The sequence below is a fragment of the Rhincodon typus genome, chromosome 20, assembly GCF_021869965.1.
Source record: "Rhincodon typus isolate 14 chromosome 20, sRhiTyp1.1, whole genome shotgun sequence".
Taxonomy (NCBI): domain Eukaryota; kingdom Metazoa; phylum Chordata; class Chondrichthyes; order Orectolobiformes; family Rhincodontidae; genus Rhincodon; species Rhincodon typus.
The window spans coordinates 16,424,951-16,445,929 of record NC_063351.1 but is presented as its reverse complement, the minus strand read 5'-3'; the positions used below and the strand labels follow the sequence as shown (position 1 = coordinate 16,445,929).

The following is a 20,979-nucleotide window of genomic DNA, read 5'->3' as shown; positions in this document are numbered from 1 at the left end:
TCTAGGCCCGAAACGTCAGCCTTCCTGCTCCTCTGATGCTGCTTGGCTTGCTGTGTTCATCCAGCTCTACACCTTGTTATCTCAGCTTCCATCTCCTCATTTTCACCACTAGTTACTTACTAGAATTGAGGCATAATGTGAACATGGGGTGAAATCTGCGTCTTTGGTGAAGTTTCCATTAAAATAAGCAAGATTTGCTACATTTCAGCATCATGACTAGATATTGTTTCCATTCTGTCAAATAATTGTTCAAGAAAAAACAAACAAAACTGGAATATGCTTTGCAAGATGGTCCAAATGTTGATTCAACACATCCCGTTTTTAAGCACAGCACTCACGATATAAAAAGTACACTATTAAAGCACAATCTCTCAAAAATGTAACCCTCAGATAGAAAAGCACAACAGTATAGACCATGGGAACATGGACTTTTTTTGCTGCTACTCCATTTCTCTTATTTGTATTCATTAATTTTATTGCAGGATATCCAGAATTTCAGAGAAACAACTGAAACATTGCATAGCCTAGAAATGACCATAAGATTTAATCGATGTGCAAGACTTTAGCAGCACTTTAAAAAGCAGGATATAAGTTGTTATAGAAAGGCAAGACTTTTCACTGTACTTGCTTAAGAGAAAGATCTCAAATCCGACTGCCTTTGGTACTGAATATGTGGGGCATCAGCTAGCTAGGGTAGGACTGAGTTTTGATGTGACAAACCCTTCAATTTGTCATTCTTTATTAGCAAAAAAGTTTATATAATAATGACAAGTGCATCAAATGCACCCATCCACCAATTCCAGAGGACAAGAGAGAAAACAGGACAAAGGGATTAAAGGAAAAAGCCTGAATTGGTCTTAGGGCATAGATTGGCCTTGCTATCATATTTTAAGAACACAATACTTCCATCAAGTTCTCCAGAAATCACGTTCATATATGTTTGCACATCCAAAGAAATTGAGGTATTTACATTGCGTGTCCTTTTCATTTGCCTACCTTAAATATTAAAACCTATTTATTTACTTATCTAGTCACAAAATTGGAAACTGCTATTAAATAGCGGCAATAGAAATTAGATAGCACTGTCCTTCAAGAGGAAGCATGACATCAGTAGTACAAAATGAAAAGATCACTCAGCCAATCAGCAGTATGCAGCAGTAGCAAAGACAACAAGATAGATCTTGTGCTTTTTCATTTGCAGAAAGCCGAATTCTCAGTGTATTAACTATATATAATTTTGATCACCAACAAGACATTCAAACATTGGAAACCTTGCAGCAAGAGGGAGTTTAGAGGCACCAGAGCTGAAGACACACTGAAGAAGCTGGGAATTCTGACACAGAAAAGACTCGTGGGTGAAGGCTCTGGACTCTAAAGAGATATTAGATCAAATAAACATTAATAAATTATACAAAAGATATTTTTAAACCTAGATAACATTGCAAAAAGCAGCTTCATGTTTAGTTCAGATTTAACTATTTAAGGTAAAAGAATAAATGGAATTAACTGTCTAATTTTGAAGAGTTAAAATGAAAATAATGCAGATGCTGAGAATCCAAAATTACAGATAAGTACTCTGTAAGAAGAAAATATGTTAACAGTGCAGTCACACATCCCAGAAAGTAACCTGTCCACTAAATATTTCAATAGTGTCTACAATTCATTAATAGAAGGGTCAGACAAATTAAAGATTTAGTAAAACTGTTAGCAAGTAACTTTGTTGCCAAAGCATTTCTAATCGCTAGGAGTAAAACAATGATCTTTACCAGTCCTGCACATTCTAAGAAAATTTCCTCTCATATTGGTTTTGCATACAGAAGGATTGTTTTTCAACAGTATACCTAATAGGCAAGAATTCTCATTGCACATACACAAATTTTCCAATAGAACATAGATCTGAAATTGTGTAGTTTCTGCAAACCAAAATAATGTATAAAGTATGAAACAGATTTATTTTGACAGTTAGCATAAATGTATATGGTTATGAAGGTAGGCAAGAAAAGTCACAAATTGCTTTCAATTAACTTTATTTCTGAAGAAAGTGTACATATGTATTCAAAATAACATGCATTAGTAATAGCTTGGAGAGGAATAACCCAAAACTAGTAGCATACAGCTATAAAACGTGTTAAGGTTTTGAGATTAGTCATTTGGAACTGATTCAAATCCATTTCCAATAAACCAAGAAGTCTCCAATTTCAACTCCAGCAAACAATTGTTTATTTATTAGTACATAGAAAAAAACTAAAGCAAGACACCTATCCACATTAAACGTATGTCATATCCAAGTATTCCTTTTGATGCATTTACTAGTCAACTGAAATTATGCTCCAAAACCAAGGATTTCTTTAGAAATTGCTTAATACAACAAACCATTAATGTAAAAATATATAACAATTTAATCTTACATAAATATTTGCTTTATGCTTGGTTATAAAAACAGGTTGTCTCTACACGTTTTTAAAATTAAAGAATAGAAAAATAGAACACTTGCGTACTGCTCAAAAATAGAGTCCTAGAGAACTACTAGCACCTTTGCACATCTGCAGAATGGCAGAAACCCAAATTCAGACTGCACAACTATAATCTACAATAAACAGTATAAATTTTACCACAGCAGAGATTTTCAAAGGTTCATGGTCAAATTAGTCTACAGAAGTAGTAAATTACTGAATTTATAATAGTTTGGACAGATCATTCAATAGATGCATGTTTTAAACATGGCAAGCAGGACAGGCTCAAATGCAAGCAGCCATTCAAATATCAGGATACAAACATTGGCAAATTACATTCACATTAATTTGCATTCTTTCAAATTATCAGATATATATAAAACAATATTCAAACCTACCTTCTTTTCCATAACTCTCCCCCCTAACATTGGCATCTTCCATTAGTTTCAAGAGGTGATAGTGCATACGTTAAGTGAACAAACCAGCCACAATTTCCTTGTGCCTGGAGTAGTCAAGGCCCTTAGGTGTCTGCATCCATCCTGATCTTCACAATAATTTTATTTTCACGTATTCGCAGTCATAGAATCACTGCATCACAATACAGAGGAGGCTACTTTAATCATTACACTCTTTGAAAGGGCTATCCAATTAGTCATCTTTCTCTTTCACCACTGCCCTGCCAAACATTGAACCTACAGCCATACACAAACCATTTCAAAGACTGCATTCCTTTCAATAAAGTCTCTCATATTCTTTTCTGATTCCAAGAAAAGAATTTGAAAAGAAGAAACTATGAATGCTATTAAAAAGATCACATTTAGCATTGGATCTTTATTCTCCACCCTGCTTTGGAACCATGAGTTCACTACAGCATGCTACAGCTCTTGAAAAGTATGCACATCAAGATATACCCCAGAATTATTCTGGTTCACTCTATGGTCATGCATCTTACAGTAAGTGAGTAAAAGTCACCACAGTCCCAGAGGGCTTATTAAAGAAAGATGACTGGTGGTTTAACCAGAGATTCACCACACCTCAAGCGAGGAGCGAGGCTGAGGTGGGACCTTCATGGTAAACTCAGCCGGTGCAGGAACTGAGCCAGTGCTGTTGGCAACACTGCAATGAAAACCAGCCCCGTAGCCAACTGCGTCCCCCCCATCCAGACAATGAATTAATAGTCAGTAATAAAAGCCAGTCAGATACCAAATGCCTGAATTTTTAAAACTGCACTGCTTACCCCACTGCATGGTATATAATCACAAAATAAAATGTATCAAAGATTTCTACATTTTATGACAATTCACTGAATGGAGGGTAATCAGGACAGCAGAAAACTGGGAGTCAAATATTTAGAAATCTAAAAACAGTTTGTTTAATCATTTTGTAGCAACTTATTGTAGAGCAAACAGCGGTTAGAAGTACAAATGATTGTCTTTGCTTGGGTCCAGCACACAAACTGTGCTAAACAGTACATCAGTAATCAAGACATTACAATTATTTGAATCAAGTTCACTTTAGCAAATTTTCAATGATAAAATAAATTTACACCACATAATATTACCCCTCTTTGATGAAGATTTTAGGTCAAAATAAAACCTGAAAGAAAATTGTTATTTCCAAATTCTCTGAAGAGTGTATTTAATTAGTGTTATCCAAACTATTAGGTAAAGCCCAACACTGTGCCAGTGCCATTGTTACAAACAGTTCAAAGCAAAAAAATACTGTAAAACACTCAATAAAGGCCTTTAAGTACATTCACATTTAAATGCTTTTCTCTCATCCAGATTTCAGAAGACAGTTCCACTCCACTAAATTTACATTAACAGCTGAAGTGGTGCAGTGAACTGGACAAAGGCAAAACATCAACATCACAAATTACTTTCTATCTTAGACTTTTTGATACTTAATGCATTATCAACAAGTCAAGCTATTCCAATCTCTTGTAGCTTCCATTAAATGACGTTGACCATGACCCACCCAATCCTCCTGGTTATCAAATATTCGACCACAAAACCAGCAGCTGAATTTAGCCTCAACAGCTTTATTCGAAACGGTTTTTACAATCTGATAATTGTTCTTGCTTGTCTTTTTCAATTTTAACTTCAGCACATATCTTTCCTTTACAGGGCTTACTGGTTTTATCTTTTTGCACTGATTGAGGAGGAAACCTTTCTCAGCTACCTGCAAACTGCTACAAGCATCCAACAAAGCACATATTGTTCTTTTTGATAAAACTACTTTGAGAACATTTCCTTTACATTTTTTAATGGTTTTCATGACATTAACCACTTCAGGGACATCGACATCAGGATGATTAAGCACTATCACAGGTTGGTTTCTTCTGGGACATCTAATAAGCTGCCCATGATCAAAAGGTACAAGTCTTAGGGTTTTTACGATGCTACGCCGAGATGCGATATTCTTAACTTCAGGAGGATTTTTTCGTTCTCGCTCTATTTCTTGAAGTTCATTAAAGCTACTGGATACTGTTTTTGATTGATTTTCAGAATTCTCCAACTTTTTTTTTAGTCGCTTGCTATATCTGAAAACAAGTTTTTCATTACATGATTTCCGTGGCTGCCACAGCTCATCAGACTCCTCATCATCCCATCTGCAGATTGGTTTTGTTGCAGATCTCAGAGAAGAAACCGAAGAGACTTTGTTAGCATTTCTTTTCTCAGCAGAACGAATGGATGAACTTCTGGGAGCTGGAGGAATAGGAAGTTTAAGAGAAGTCTGAGCACCAAGTTGAGGAGGGTTGTTGTCATTTGCAGGAGTTGAGGGCACAGGTTTATTCACTGGTAGCAGGATACATGGAGAGCCACCAGCAAACAACGCAGTCTGACTTGGCTGCTGTAAAGACTTAGTCAAGTCACCTGCAGCATCACTGTGAAGTGCCATGGAATTTGTCAGAAGTTGATTACTTTTCATTCCTGACTCCCCATTAGAACTTTTAATAAATCTCAAGAAAATTTTCTTCTGAAATGGCCCATTTTCTTCAGTTATAGGACTAAAATTTGTCACAGCGTCTTCACTTCTAGTTTCAGTAGGTTTCTTTGCAATACATTGAAGCACAACAGTTTGTTGGTCTGATACATTTTCAGAATTTGTACTTGGTGTGTTCTCACAACCCAAAACAGTCCCTTGCCTTAGCGGAACCGAGGGAGAATTATTTGAAACAGATGATGTAATATTTTCAAGTGGTTCAATAAATATTTTTTTATCCTGATCATTTATGTTTAATGCACCTTTCTCAGCTGTATTACTGTTATTAATATCAAAAGCAAGCTTTGCATAAGAATGATGATCAAACACAGTGGAAACTGGATCTTTAGGCAAAGTATCATTGAAAGACAAACTGTTTACTGGTGTGGTCTTCATGCAATCTACTCTGGAATCACTGGTTAATGAACACGTATTTTGCGTGATCTTGGCAGATACTGGTGTTTGTCCTTGTACACAGGCACTTGTTCCATTCAATGTCGGAGGAGTGCCACCACAAACAATACTAGCAACTGCACCAAGAGTTCCATTTCCAAAAGTAAGTATTAAACCAGACCCCTTATCTGGCAGGGAGGCAGAGTTTGCAGTAACAACTTTTGGCTGTGGAACTGATCCCCCAGAGACTATGTGCAATCTAGACTGTTTTGTCAAATGTAAGGGCACTGCAGAACTTTTCTGTGATGGTTGGATTAGAACTGATTTAGTGATACCAGCAAGACGCAAAGGACCCAGAAGTGTGACAGGTGCTACAGCGGAGTTACTGCTCACATTAGCAGAGGTACGGATTGCATCCTTTAACAACTGCTGGTTAATTATTTCAGCAGAATGTGTCTTTAACAGTGTGTTCAATTTTTCAACATTTGGTGGCATGCAACTGCTTGATACAGGTGGAGATAGGGTCTGCAGTGTTTTTTTCTCACCTAGAGATTTGTCAGTACTCAAATCACAGCTATCATTTAGACAATCCAACTGTGCAGACCAAGAGCCCTGCTTAATAGAATAATTATGTAAATCCATTTTGTTTGTTGCAGTAGATATACTAGTCTGTTTTTCTGGAAAACTAGGAGGACTATTTTGAGGAGACTGTGATCCACTGCAAGAATTTTCATCACCAAATATGGAAGAGGCTTTCAATGCATCAAGTAGTAACTGATTTTCTTCAGGAGCCAAGCAACTCATTCCATCCCCAGTCTGCAATGAGAACACAGATGTAATTCTAGGCATTACTGGGGAAACACTACGCTCACTAACTTGCTCTTCCAACAAGCCTTCTGCAGTAACACTGTGATCCTTGTTATCGATGATAGAACAGTCCATCATCTCTACATCTGGTTTACTTAGACAAGTTGATATTTCTGAAAATGATTCTGATCTACTGTAATCCAGGATCTCTTCCTGTGAACCTGAGCTATCGCTAGAAATCGTTTCAAAACAGTGGAGTGGATGAAATTTAGCATTTCCCTCCAAGCAAGGTATCCAATCTGTTGTAGAGGACCGATTACTTGTACACTTAAGCTCATGTTGTCTCTGCACTTCCATACAATTTTGGCCAGTTGGTATTTCATGGACATTTTTGAATTCCATTTCACTAACCTTTGAGGCTTCAGACTCACATTTTTCCAATATCGGTACTTCTGTAGAATGTAAATTTAAATTATGCAAACATTTATCATGATTAACTTGGTTAGGTTCCTCAACATTGATGGGACAGATACTTTGCTCTGAAACACCTGTGCTTAATACTGCATAGCAAGAATTAAGCTTACACTCAACTACAGAATTACTACAGAGATCACCACATCTTGGGTTTAGAGTTTCAGCTCCAAGTTCACTTGAAGCAGAAAAGACATTAGAACTTGATGCTGTAGAACTTGTACATACTGTAGACAACTGAGTAATATTTTTTGATGCCACTGATTTTCTGCCTACATCAGATTCTTCAACAATTTCAGAAGGTTCCCGTATTTGCAGAATCATTGGCGAATTAAATTCATTCATACCTTGGCTACCTGGATTTTGACAGCCAAGCAGCAACTGGGATGAAATGCTTGTTGATGATGGTTCGCTAGAACTTGAAGTGCTAGCTGTTGAAACCTTACCACTTAATGGATCATATTTTGAATTTGTAGAGGCTTGAGAAGTTACAATACATTGCAGCTGTTGAAGGCTTGACATATGAATTCTATGAGCTTCTAGATTATGTGGCTGCCCAGAGCTTGATTCATCTTTAAAGGAACTTTGAGGAAGAACTGATGGTTGCGAAATTGTTGTTGGCTTTGAATTATTACCCTGCACTATCAAGCCAGAAGATTGATTTGAAGTAGAAATCTTCACCTTAGCATAATTGTGAATAAAAGGCAAATGGCAACCTTTTATGGATTGTAATGAAGCATCACAGTCTGAAGGAGACATCATTTTTCCACTGGAAGCCTGCTCCTTTAAGCATTGCAATCCTTTTGAAGAAATTTGGTTAATAGTTGAAGATACAAATGTCTGAGATGAACAACTGTCTGATAAAGATGATCCTTCTGGGGTTGCAGTCTTGTTTTGTTTAATTTGGTTATCTGGTCTAGTTTTGCTTATTGTGGACTCAATTAGATTCAAAGATGATGTTGGCAGTAATAACTTACCTGTGAGAGATGAATTCATACCTACAGTTAATGGCTCTATTGTCTTAACCTGAGCAAACTTATCACTCGTTATGGAAAGTGTGTGAGATATCTGTGGAACTGAAGTTTGTATCTTTGGCGCCGTAGAATTGTCCGTTACCATGAATGCATGAGGCTGATTTGTCAAAATATTTGATAATCTAATGAATTCTGCATTCACATGTGATGCTTGTGTACAGGGTAATTTAACATCTGAATTTCCTGTGTTCTGAGGCAAACATAAAGAACCATCATTACTAGCTTTAGTTTGAGAATCTGAAGCACTTGCATTTTGTTTACATGTAGGTATTAGCTTCAATACTAAATGTTGTTTGCCATTTACAACTTTGAAGCCCATAAATTGAGCACTATAGTTAGGTGGCACCGATAACTTATTCTTTAGTATTAGGACAGGGGGCTGAAATGGGACAATTTTTATAGCTGTTTGTTTAGAGCTATTTACATCTGCTGCCTTCTGTAGACTAGAAGTCTGCGACCAAAGCCTACAGCTATCATCTTTCTCAATGTTGGCATCTTTGGGACCAACTACTTTTTCATTCAAACCCACATCTACAACTGGAGACGGTTGTACAGGTTGGATGAACTTCTTTGTTGCATCATCAGATCTCTTAGCATTATCTTTTGTAGTTGACAAATGCAGTATTTGCCTTTTCTTTCTCCATTGTACTTTCCGAGACACCCCATTTTTATATCTTTTCAGAACAAGTTTCAGACCTGCCGAACTCTTCAATTTTCCTTTCTGACATGAATCCACTTCTGTTTTTGAACTGCTACTTTCTGTCAAGCCCTTGTGGACAGCATTAATGTGTTTTATAATATAGTCTTTACGTGTTGCACCATATTTGCAGTATTGGCAGCAAAAGGGAAAAGCTCCTGTGTGTACAACAAGATGTCTCTGAAACTCACCTTTTGTGTAACTTACATGCTCACATTTACCACATTTGTACTGAATCACATCATGTCTGTGAATGTGCTGAATAAATGTACCTTGATCCTTCGTAGAAAACCGACATTTTTCACAGCGAAAATTACCATTTACACCATGTTTCCAATTTAAATGTTTTCTCAGCTCTTGTAGAGTATACATTTTACCATCATTGCAAACTTCACACTTAAGAAGAGGAGTGCGATGTTTCAATCGGTGTTGGCTCAGTGTCTGAAAATCATTAGCAGTAAAACTACACAACTCACAGGGATATACAGGCAAATCTGCAGCATGCAACTCCTGATAATGTTTCAGTAACTGTTTTGGGTTGTATTCAGCACTATCTTTGCATTTTTCACAGCTAAAACGTAGAACCTTTACTAGTACACCTTTTGCCACTCCCTGTGAAGTTTTAGATACATCGCCCAATAACTGCGGCAAAGAACTATCCTTGAAAGAAATAATTGGATGGTCCACCCGAGCTAGGCCACCTCTCCTCATGGATTTTCTTGCAGTTTGGCATCTACTTAGTGATGTCTTACTGTCATTTACAACCAAGTGTGGAGAGATGCTTTTCTGTACATCTAATCTTGAAAGAACAACTTTTACATTTTTAAGTTTAAATTTCAACTCTTGGCAAGACTGGTTATTCACAATATTATTCAGAGTCACCGAAGGTATAGTTGAAACTCGTGCACACTTTTGTGCAGCTCCTTTGTCCTTTTGTAAAATGTTTCCCGTTGACAAAGTTAGCTTCCTTCTGCAAAATCTCTTGCTGACTGCACCTACAAAAGCATTTGCTTCATTAATTTGTGCAAAGTTTTTCTGGTCAGATTGCATATTTCAATTTGGTGGAATGTTAAGCAAGGATGTTGCGGAGACTTGTTAGATGTCCTCTTTCCAATTGTTGCATATCACAAGGTGGCTGAGAAAGATCATTTCTCCATATTTTAGCTCAGGGAAAACCAGGCTATAAATTACTCTTCAGAGTGATAGCAGTTCTGTAAAATAAAGAAAAACCATTTTGAATTGAACTATTGCGCACACGACACTAATGTACTGCACAAAATAATTGTCATGAACAAGACCTACAGTAACTACATAACTCAAAAACTTCTGTTGCACGATTTCAAAAAAGACAATTAAAATTAAAGAGAAATTTTGGAAATCCAACAATTAAAAAGAATTATAAATGAATGTTTAAGCATTGTTTGGTGGCTGTATGTCCCAGCAAACAAAAAAAATACTGTTACAGCTTCGGTCCTACTACTTATTCTTGGGTGCAGGCAACAGTATTAACCGCTCCCGTAAATGGCCCACAAAAGCATTTTTTTTTTTTTAAAATGGGGCATAGTTAACCAGTGGCATCCTTTGTCATCTGTACTCAAAATTGTAGTTTTTCATGTTTTCCAATGCACTTCTTGAATCCTTCCAAAGGATGCTGAAATGTTCTATTTGGATTAGACAGCTTTGATTTTTTCCTTTATTTTTTTCCTGGGATGTGGATGTCACTGGCAAGACCATATTTTTCACAAATACCAGACCAAGTAAGGATACGGAGTACGTTCCCTAAAACAACTTTGTGAAATAGATAAATTTTTAACAATTGATGTTGGTTTCACAGCCATCTTGACTGAGACCATCTTTCAATTCCAGATTGTTTCTGTTTTAAAATCAACTGAAGTCAAAATTTGCCCAGCTGCCAAAGAGGAATTTGTACACGTGCCCCCAGAGCATTAGCCTGAGCCTCTGGATTAACAATGTTTTAACATTACACAATGTCATTACCATCTTTTCATCAGGATAGTCATAATATCACTGGACTAGTAACCCAGAGGCTTAGGCTAATGCTTTGGGGACACGAAAACATACAAAGTTATGTTGCTCACATATCACCTTAATTCAACTAAACACAGTTTTTGTCAGACAGAAAGAAAGATAAATAGAATATTCCCATCAGGGTTTTCTTAACTTCATTGAGCCAGCGTCAGGCTTCTGACTGACACTGAACTTAAAATTGAGCAAGTTTTTCCTTATTAGGTTAGGCCCAGAAGGTAAACTCAAAATAAAGTATATTGCTGTATATGCAGGGAATTTGAAAAACAGAAAATATTGGAAACACGCAGCTGATCAGGCAGCACATATGGAGACAGAAAGCAAGTTAACATTTCAGGTTAACTAGCTTTCCATTAACCGCCTGCTCAGGTCAACACATCTTTTTATATGTACCTAGTAAATGGGATCATCCTCTTAGTTTGACAGAAATTCATTGTTATAGAGCATGGAAACAGACCCTTAGGACCAACTCATCCATTCCGACCAGATATCCTAAACTGATCTAGTCCCATTTGCTAGCATTTGGCCCATGTTCATCTAACCCTTCCTATTCATGTACATACCAGATGCTTTTTATGGGCTGTAATTGTAACTGCCTCCACCACCTCATTCCATAAACGCACCACCCTGTGTGTGAAAAAGTTGCACCTCAGGTCCTTTTTAAATCTTTCCCCTCTCACCTTAAACTTATGCCGTCTAATTTTGGGCTCCTCTCCCTTGGGAAAAATACCTTAGCTAATCATCCTATTCATGCTGGTTTGAAAAGAAGTGTCAACTTTAAACCTCCTGCTTATGACCACATATATCCCTGCTTCAGCACTGTACATGAGAGACATGGACAAGGAATCTAATTTGGGTAGGATCTTGGACATCTGTGAGGAGGTTTGGCTTGGAAGCATTGCAACTCTCAAACTCCAAAAGGTCCTAACTGCCAGACCCAGCACACAGTAGCTGATGAAAGAATTAAAGGAAACCCTACTCAATCTTGTTCTCAAATCTACCCCATCACAAAAGGGTCTGTCCACAAGATTGTGGCGGTCATGCCTACCTTCTCCTCATGGAGATGAGTCGCATCTGTGTACTAACACTCACTGTGTTCTGCAGAATTGCCATCATTCTAAATAGAACAGATCCAGTCTAGATCGATCAACTCTATATACAAGACACTATGGGCCATCAGCTACCAACTGCATGCATACAGCCACAATCTGTTGCCTCATCATTCAGCACATCAACTATTACCTTCAAGTCAAGGGATCAACTCTAGTTTAATGGTTTGTGTAGAACAATATATATTTATAAAATGGGGTGCTAGCCTCAAAGTGAAACACAGGTTTTCAGATATGCTAAATAGCAGAAGCAGTATTAAGACAGAAAGCTAAATAATGCCACAATCAATGCAATGGATCAAATGTATTCTCTGTAGTCCTGCCATATGCAGTCATGAATGGTGACAGATAATTCAACAGGAGGAAGAAGCTGCAAAAACATCCCTGTCCTTGATGATGGCAGAGCCCAGAATATCAGTGCAAAATACACGGTTGATCAACCATATTCATCCAGAAATGCTGACTGAATGATCCAACTATCCATCCTAAGGTCTTCAAAATAAGTCATTCTTCAATTAATTCATTTCATATAACTGAAAAACAGCTGACGACAACTGAATACATCGAAAGCTGTGGGTCCTGACAACATCGCAGCAGTATTAATGACGATTTGCGCTCCAGAACTAGCCAAACCTTCAATAATGGTGTTTCAATGCAGTTACTATCGAATATCTGACAACAGTGTAGATTGTCCTGGTATGTCTGCCAACAAAAAGCAGTACAAATCAAATCTAGCTAATTGTCCTACCAAACTATTCCCAATAGCAAAGTCAGAGTCATCAGAGTCTTACAGCACAGAAACAGACCCTTCGGTCCAACCAGTCCGGGACAAACATAATTCCAAACTAAACTAATCTCATCTGCCTGCTCCTGGCCCATATGCCTCCAAACTTTTCCTAGTCATGTACTTATCCAAATATCTTTTAAACGTTGTAATTGTATCCGCATCCAGCACTTCATCAGGAAGTTCATTCCACACACAAACTACCTTGTGTAAAAAGTTTGCTTTTTTTTAAAATGTCTTTTTTGTTTAAATCTCTGTCCTCTCACCTTCAAAATGTGTCCCCTAGTCTTGGTGCAAGACCTCGTCAAATATGTTATTATGTGGCACTCCCTCAGAAATAACCTCGGTAGGAGCTCATGGTATAGTGGTACACAGTTCGGAGCAGGCTGATTAGAAAAATATGTTAAAACCTGCACAGAAATACTCTGGGGGCTTTGATGAGCAGTGATAGTGCCTCTACCTGTGGGCCAGGAGATCCAGGTTCAAGTTCCACCTATCCTGGTGGTGCCAAAATGTCCAAACAGGTTGATTAAAAATACCACACACATTCAGGTTAGATGTGTCAGCACCACTTGCATCCAGATTTCATTAGGACCTTAATCCAAATATAGATAAAAGAGCTTATTTACAGAGGTATTATGGCAGATCTTAGCATTGAAACAATATTTGACAATAAGCAGAATCAAAGACCACTTGCAAAATTGAGGGTAATGAGAATCAAGGGGAAACTGGAGTACTACCAAGCAAAAAGGAAAACAATACCAGTTTCCGAAGGCCAATCATCTTATTCCCACCACGTCACAGCAGGAATTCCTTTGGATATTAACCACAGCCCAAATGTTTAACTACTTCAATGACCTTCCCTCATTGGAGAGATTTACTAATAATTAGAGTTCCATTCGCAACTCCTCATATAAATAATGAAGTAGTCCATATCAATGTGCAGCAAGGGCAGGACAATATTCATGCCAATAACATTGCTAAAAAGAGAATCTAACCTCCTCTACTTGACAATTATCAACTCTGGCATCACTGTATCTTCACCATCATCATGAGACTGCCAGTGATCAGAAACATAACTGAACAGGCAACCTAAATACTGTGGCTAAAAGAGCAGGTCACAGCATTCTCCTTGGAGGGACTCACTTCTGGACTTCCAAATCCCAGGCCTTCTCTAGAAGCCACAAGTCAGTAGAAAGATGAAATATTCTCCACTTGCCTAGATGAACGCCACTCCAATGACACGCAAGTTGATTAGAACAAACCAGGGCAAACCCGGAATTTGAGTGGTAACCTGTCCAACATTTTAAACATTCATTCCCTCTACTACCAGTACACCACAGTTTCAGGGTGTACCATTACCAAAAACAAAAGCTGCAAGAACTTGTTGAAACTTTCTTCCCAAAGTCTATCACCTCTACACCAAAAAAGGACAAATTAGTGCATGTACTCACCAATACCTCCAAGACCTGGAAACAGAACATCCTTCCTGCATTGTTGCCGAATCATAATCCTGGAATTCTCTACCTAACAGAACTGTATCTTAACCACAGAAACAACAGATGCTCACAAAGTTCATCACTTTCTCAAAAGCAATTAAGGGCAAGTAACATGCTAGTAATGCTAGCAGTAGCCACATCCCATGAACGAAAAAGAGTTATGGGCCACTCAAGATTAGTAGGTCTTGAATGAACCAAGACAGACCTAATAATAGACTCAAGAGTCTCAATGTTTCATAAAAACTTGATTATTTCATCTTAATATATCATAAATGTCTGTTCTATGAAATAGCTTCACCCTGTTTTTTTTTTTAAAAATGTCACTTATAAAGTTATAAAACAATTAGGGACAAGTAATTTTGAAATTCTTCCTATGAACAGAAAGCCTTTCCAAAGACAGATCAAAAAAGTACCAAAACAACCAGAGAACAAATAAGTTAGGGAGCAGAAAGAGAGACTACTTTCATATCTGTTAAATAAAAGTACTCCCAATAGTGGAGGATTAAAAATTTGTAGAGTCTGGAAATAATTTGTGCTTTCAATCTATCGCATGATACTGCAAAACAATACAGAAAAGAAGCTGCTACTAAATAGTAAGAAAAAAAATGAAAACATTAAACAATAGCACAATAGTTTATTTGCTTTGTTTTAGAAAAGTCATTTTTAAGCTACATTAGGTAAGCAAAAACCACAGCAAGTCACTTAAGAGCAAAGTTTACAATGCGTTGAATAGGAAAGATGGCAACTGTGGTTTTAAATTAGCATACCAGCAACCAGGGGAGTTGGGGGGAGAAGTATACAGAATATCAAATTAACGGAGAATTTTGACAGTAGATCTCTCCACTTTTTTGAACTGTATCCCTATCCTTCTTTCACTTTCTCCCCTTAATGTTAACCCGTTTCTCTTTCTTCTAATCTGTGTTGCTATTAGTCAGTGTCTCTCTCTCAATCTCTCTCGCGCACACACACACGGAAAAATGCCGATGTAAAAGACAGAAATTCCTACTACAAAGTCACCATTTTATTTTCTCACATTACTCCAATGCAATTGGACCACTGCTGCTCTATCATTATTGCCAACCCTAGGTCCTGCACTCAACAAGTATTCCATTTTGCTACCTAGCTAAACACATTGTCCTTACCTAGACATGGAAAATACTTCATCTCTTAATGTAACTGGTACTATTCAAAAATTGTATTTTCAGCTTTATGTATAAGGAATGAAAATTATATAGCTAAACATAGTTAATGTACGTTCTTTAAAGAAAAATTGGCTGCTCCAACCAAAAGCCCTCTCTCCCAAGTAAGATTTCAGCATCTTCATCACCCTAACAGCCATGTTGAAAAATCAGATGCACAAGGGCAGACTGAAGAAAACATGCAATCTGAAACAGTAACCAGCAGGTCTTCTTCATGATCTAAGATCTCGGGCAGTCACAGAAGTGGAAAACTTCCACATCACATGATGATCGTTGTGTTTGTATGAATGGTGATATTCTTTAGGTTCGACAACAGAATTATACATTAGCCCAAGTGCCAGTTCCTCCTGATGCAATAAAACAATCATTTTACAACTGAATTGTCTCTCTACCTCAAACTAGTAGTGCAAAATAGACTTACAAGGATGTTACCGAGGGTCTTAGTTATAAAGAGAAGCTGGATAGGCTGGGACGTTTCCCCTTAAGCAGAGAGATTTATAAAGTCGTGAGGGACATGGATAAGATGAATAGCCAAAGTCTTTTTCCGAGGGAAGGCAAGTCCAAAACTAGAGAGCATCAGTTTAAGGCGAGAGGGGAAAGATTTTAAAGGGACCCGAGAGGCAACTTTTTTCACATTGAGAGAGTGAGAGTTGTCAGATGAAGTGGTAGAGGGGAGTACAATTACAACATTTGAAAGACATTTGGACAGGTACATCAGTAGGAAATGTCTAGAGGGACACGGGCCGAATAAAGGCAAATGGGACAAGTTCTGTTTAGGAAACCTGCTCAGCATGGACAAGTTGCGCTGAAGGGTTTGTTTCCATGCTGTATCATTTCCATAGACTCTCAACTGATAAAAAAAATCAGAAAAATATTTACCTTGTTAATCAGTTTACCCTTCATCCAAAAGGAACCCAGCCCCTGCTTCACAGGTCAAAACCCAACCAAGTAATGTCCCCCTGACAGGAGGGGCAGAGTCAGGCAGAGGAAAATTGGTTCCGAGACACTACCTTCACCATCACATTTCCCATTTCAAACTCAAACCAAATATCCTTTCACGTTCCAACCTGTATGATTTGAATAGTAGACGTCCAATACACTGTGTGGTAACGCAGCGGATCTGCTGTATTGGTTCATTTGCTTTCAATTAATTAGATGTATTTTCACAACAAGCCCAAATTTTCATTTCAAATCATTGCACTAATCAGAACATGCCTGCCACTCCATCTCTTAACTTCGCAATTTGTTCAGTTATAAAATGCAAGTGTTAAAATATGGGTGCTCCAATAGTTGCAGTATTTTCAGGAAAATGGAAACATTTTTCAAAATACAGAAGCATTCTTTTACGCATATTCACTTCAAATACTAGTCATGTTCAGATACCGGATTTATTCTTCACATTATTCTTTATTAACTAATAGCAAATAATAAAAATCTTGTCTTAAATGAGTGGTATTTGTGACTTTTACAATTGCAACAGGATGTTTCCTGTGGATTACTATTTGTTCAGGCATGTAGGAAAATGAGGAAGATGAAATTGTTCTTGATATGTACAAGATTAAACATTTAGAAGATAAAATAAATTGTGCTACTGGTTGCTCTTGCCAAAAGAAAAAGACGCTAGATTGGCACATGCCATTACTTATTGCCACAGTAATGGAAATATTTAACAAGATGCTCTTAGATAGCCATGAATGGCAACTCCACAACAAATTAAATTTCAAAACAGAACTGAGCATTGACCCCAATTATATGTATTCCAAAGGGGATTATAAGACTGTAATGCAATCAGTATTTGGAAGATTTGGTAACTGCGCTGGCTTCATATCTTTAAAATTGGCTAAATCAACAAACTGCCCTCCCGAAGTTTAATTTTTGAGACATTCATGTCCGTAATACATCCACAACAATCCATCAGAAGTTTTGAAAATTAAGCTTTACTCAAGTTATCCTTCGTTAAACACAAACTAATTAAGCAAAACCAACAATACAATTCTTTCTGCATGAGACTGAATTTCATCACAATCTTCAAGCATAACCAGTAATCAAGATAGTGGTTATCTTATTACTTGCCTTGAAAGAAAACTGTGGGGTTCAAGCCAAGATGTGCAGCTTTGTATTGTCTTAGTAACATCATAGCCAATGAACATGTCAGTTTTCATGAATCTGCTCAAAATTTAGGAAAGCATGCAGTTTTCAGATAGAAGAATCATTTGTAACATTGAGTTTAATATTTCACCCAGTTAATGGGTAAAAAACCCATCTAAGTTCATGCAGTGTTTGTAGATCACTTCTCAAATATTAAATACTTTATAGAAGATCTCTTTACACAGAATTGTTCTGTTGAGAAATCTTCAAAGTATGAAATATTAATATTTATTTAAAGAGATACTGTCAAACACTGGTGGGTTTTCATGTAAATCCATTTTCTTGACAACCAACCTTAAGTACTCAAAATTGGCACATGAGCAACCTAAATTTATTAGCATTACATATCCAATGACAACGTGTACTAATGTAGTGTCTTTCATGTGGTAAGATGTCCCAAGATCTTACACAGAAACTTCAACATTTAAAACTGTGCCACAAATGAGACATTAGTATTTGATCAAGGAGACAGGTCTTCAGAGGAAGAAAGAGACAGGAGTAATAATTAAAATTAAAGCACTCAACTAGAAGCCAAATGGAGGTCAGCAAACACAGAGATGATGGGTAAACAGGTCTTGATCAGAGTTAGGATGTGGACAAAAATGCTGCAGATGTGCAAAAACTGAAGGAGGATAGATGCAGAGAGACAGAAATAGCGGCTCATCGTAATAATAATAATGGGGTCTACAGATAACAATGGTACCAAATTGTCAAATAAGGGATTTTGGAACAAAGACTTGTTTATGCTGTAGATTTTCTAACATCTTTGGGCTTTGGGTATGCTACAACCCTCCAAACAATAAAGAGCAAGAAGATATTCCACCCACTAAGTAACCAAAGTATACTGAATCAAGGCGTTATACAGCAGTTTACAATTGAGGGAATAAATGATTGGTGTTCAACAATCCAAGTCTATCAATATTAAAATTCACTAAATTATCGGGGGGGGGGGGGGGGGTGGTAGGCGAAAGAAGGGAAGACACAAGTGTGCAATCTCATTGGAAACATTCCCAAGATGGGTCAATTCAGTAAATTCATATTTTTTCACTCCACTTTACGAAAGCAATTTAATAGGGTTGGGCATGGCACACGATCCAATATATAGAACTAAGTTAAATTGGCCAACAATGATGATCAATAACTGTCGTCGGATTTCTATATCACTTATCTAGAAGCAACGGAAACAAAACATCCATAAACACAGCACAAATTCCCCACTGCCATAAATAAAAATATGGGATTCTGGTGTAAATTATTCGAGTTACAAGACTATCACTACACAACACCGAATTTCGTGACAACTCAAGAATTTGTCATTTTGAAGTGAAATCACATTTTAAAAGCCTCAACGTAGGTAGTTTATTTTTCAATTAGTCCTGGCTACAGAATACACGTGTCACACATAAAAACGACCAAGGAGCAAAAGCGAAATTTTGAACTGAAACAATTTCAAGGTGAATAAGTACAATTCAAATCCACCTACTTACAATGCCTACCAGGCAATGCAGCGGTAACAGCTTTGAAAGTTCACCACTAGTCTACAACGGATAAACAGAAGTCTGAACAATACGTTTATCCAATTGAAGTATTCTGACCTATTCCAGTGGACATGATCCGAGGCCGAAAATCACGAATAGAAATCTATTTAACCCCACCGTCAAAATGGCGGATGTGTACACTTACGCGGAATTTAGAGACTGGTTGATGTATTCCCTTTCAACCAAGCACTTGCAACTCCCAAAGAACCGGCTTAAAGAACGACGGCATCGCAAAAGCACTTCCCCCGTTTTTCCGACGCCAGGCCTCCAAGTACCTGCATTTGCCGACGTTTTATCGGCTGCACTACTTACTCTTAGCCCGAAAATGTCCTCCGCCCACGGCTGGTGCGAGCGAGCCGACATTTTCTTCAGAGTTTGTATTGGAATTCCCGGGGAATGGCAGCCGCGGCGGCTTGCAACCGAAGGGACCCCGTCAGGTCACTGTCTTGACTGGTGCGTTTAGTATTTTTTTCCTGCACACAGATTTAAGCCTTACCTTTTGTTTTTGGAAAGTTGTGAGAGGGTCCCTATGAGCTGCCATGACAGTCACATCCGGGCATTGAGCTGCTTGTGGAGACGCCGGATTGCTGCGGCCGAGCGGCGGCCCCGGGGGAGGCGCTGCTGGACTGGCCGGGCCTGGCCTACACTGAACCGGGAGTGGGGGAGGTGGTGGTACCTGACACTCAACTTCCGTCAAAATCGCTGCGACTCTTCCTGTTCGAAAATTGCACACCAACCGAAGTGTCAAACTGAAACAGTAGCAAGTGGAGAAGGTTCCATTTTTGATCACACTCTGAAGGATCACTTGGTCAGGAGGCCTTCTGTCTCCCATTGCAAACATCGTTTAAATCCATATATTGGAGTCTCCTTTCTCAAACATCAATTTAGAATCTGTTTGATTCTTATTGAGGGAAAAATATAATTTTTAAAAGGACAGAATGAGCATGTAGTTTTATGTGCTCTTAAGCACTGATGTGAATATTCAGAATAAAGAAGGCGAAACACCAGTCAATCTGAATTTACAAGTGTGGGTTGTGCTGCAGGTGACTAAAAAACTGAAACAATCGTCAGCAAACAAGATTGTCCTGTGTTGCATAGTGCACTTTTTTCAGATCGCTTTTAGTAGCAATATATTTTGCCAAAGTCTATTCCAATCTATCTGTATCTTAGAACTATTTCGCTGCTTATGTAACATATGGCACGTTATTAGAGAAATTGGAACTATTAATGTTGTCTCTTGTTAGTAGTTTCTGACACCTTCTCCACAATTGAAGTGTCATAAATAAATATAATAAAAATAGAACCTTCAAGTCTTCCCCATTAAGAAAGATGCTTCCAAGACAATGAGATAGTAGAAACTGCCGATGCTGGAGAATCTGAGATAACAAGGTGTAAAGCTGGATGAACACAGCAGGCCGAGCAGGAAAGCTTTCCTGCTTCTCTGATGCTGCTTGGCCTGCTGTGTTCATCCAGCTCTACACCTTGTTATTCTCATCTTCCAGGACAATGTTCTTCAAGCTAAACAGCAACTATTCCCTGTAAAAGTCACCCTGTCTTGAGATAGGCCCTTCACATCAGTTTTGCAAATAAATGAAAATAAAACTGTTTCAAATTGATTTGGTAATTTAAGAAAAGGCTCCATCCACCTCACCAGCTATAAAGTATATATTATTGTATTAAATGAAAGAAGAAGTTTCTTTTATATAGCACCTTTCATTTCCCATGCAACCAATAAAGTATTTCGGATTGTAACCATTGTTGTAATGTAAGTAAACTGCGATCATTACGTACAGCAAGATCCTGCAAAAGGAAATAA

General features: G+C 37.8%; 1 protein-coding gene across 5 annotated transcripts; it reads right to left on the bottom strand.

Annotated features, from left to right (window-relative positions):
- Positions 1 to 3,801: 3,801 nt before the first annotated feature.
- Positions 3,802 to 20,383, bottom strand: LOC109930134 (zinc finger protein 518A). 5 transcript variants are annotated; one of them, XM_048608669.1, is made up of 2 exons: positions 19,476 to 20,383; positions 3,802 to 10,051 (listed from the first exon to the last, which is right to left on the bottom strand). In XM_048608669.1, the coding sequence occupies exon 2, from the start codon at positions 9,888 to 9,890 to the stop codon at positions 4,368 to 4,370; it is 5,523 nt and encodes a 1,840-aa protein (XP_048464626.1). In that variant the 5' UTR covers positions 9,891 to 10,051; positions 19,476 to 20,383; the 3' UTR covers positions 3,802 to 4,367. The 5 variants fall into 5 exon arrangements, with proteins under 5 accessions (XP_048464626.1, XP_048464624.1, XP_048464629.1 ...); XM_048608667.1 differs by having other exon boundaries at positions 19,660 to 20,175; XM_048608672.1 differs by lacking the exon at positions 19,476 to 20,383 and adding an exon at positions 19,221 to 19,316.
- Between the last annotated feature and the right edge of the window lie 596 nt (positions 20,384 to 20,979).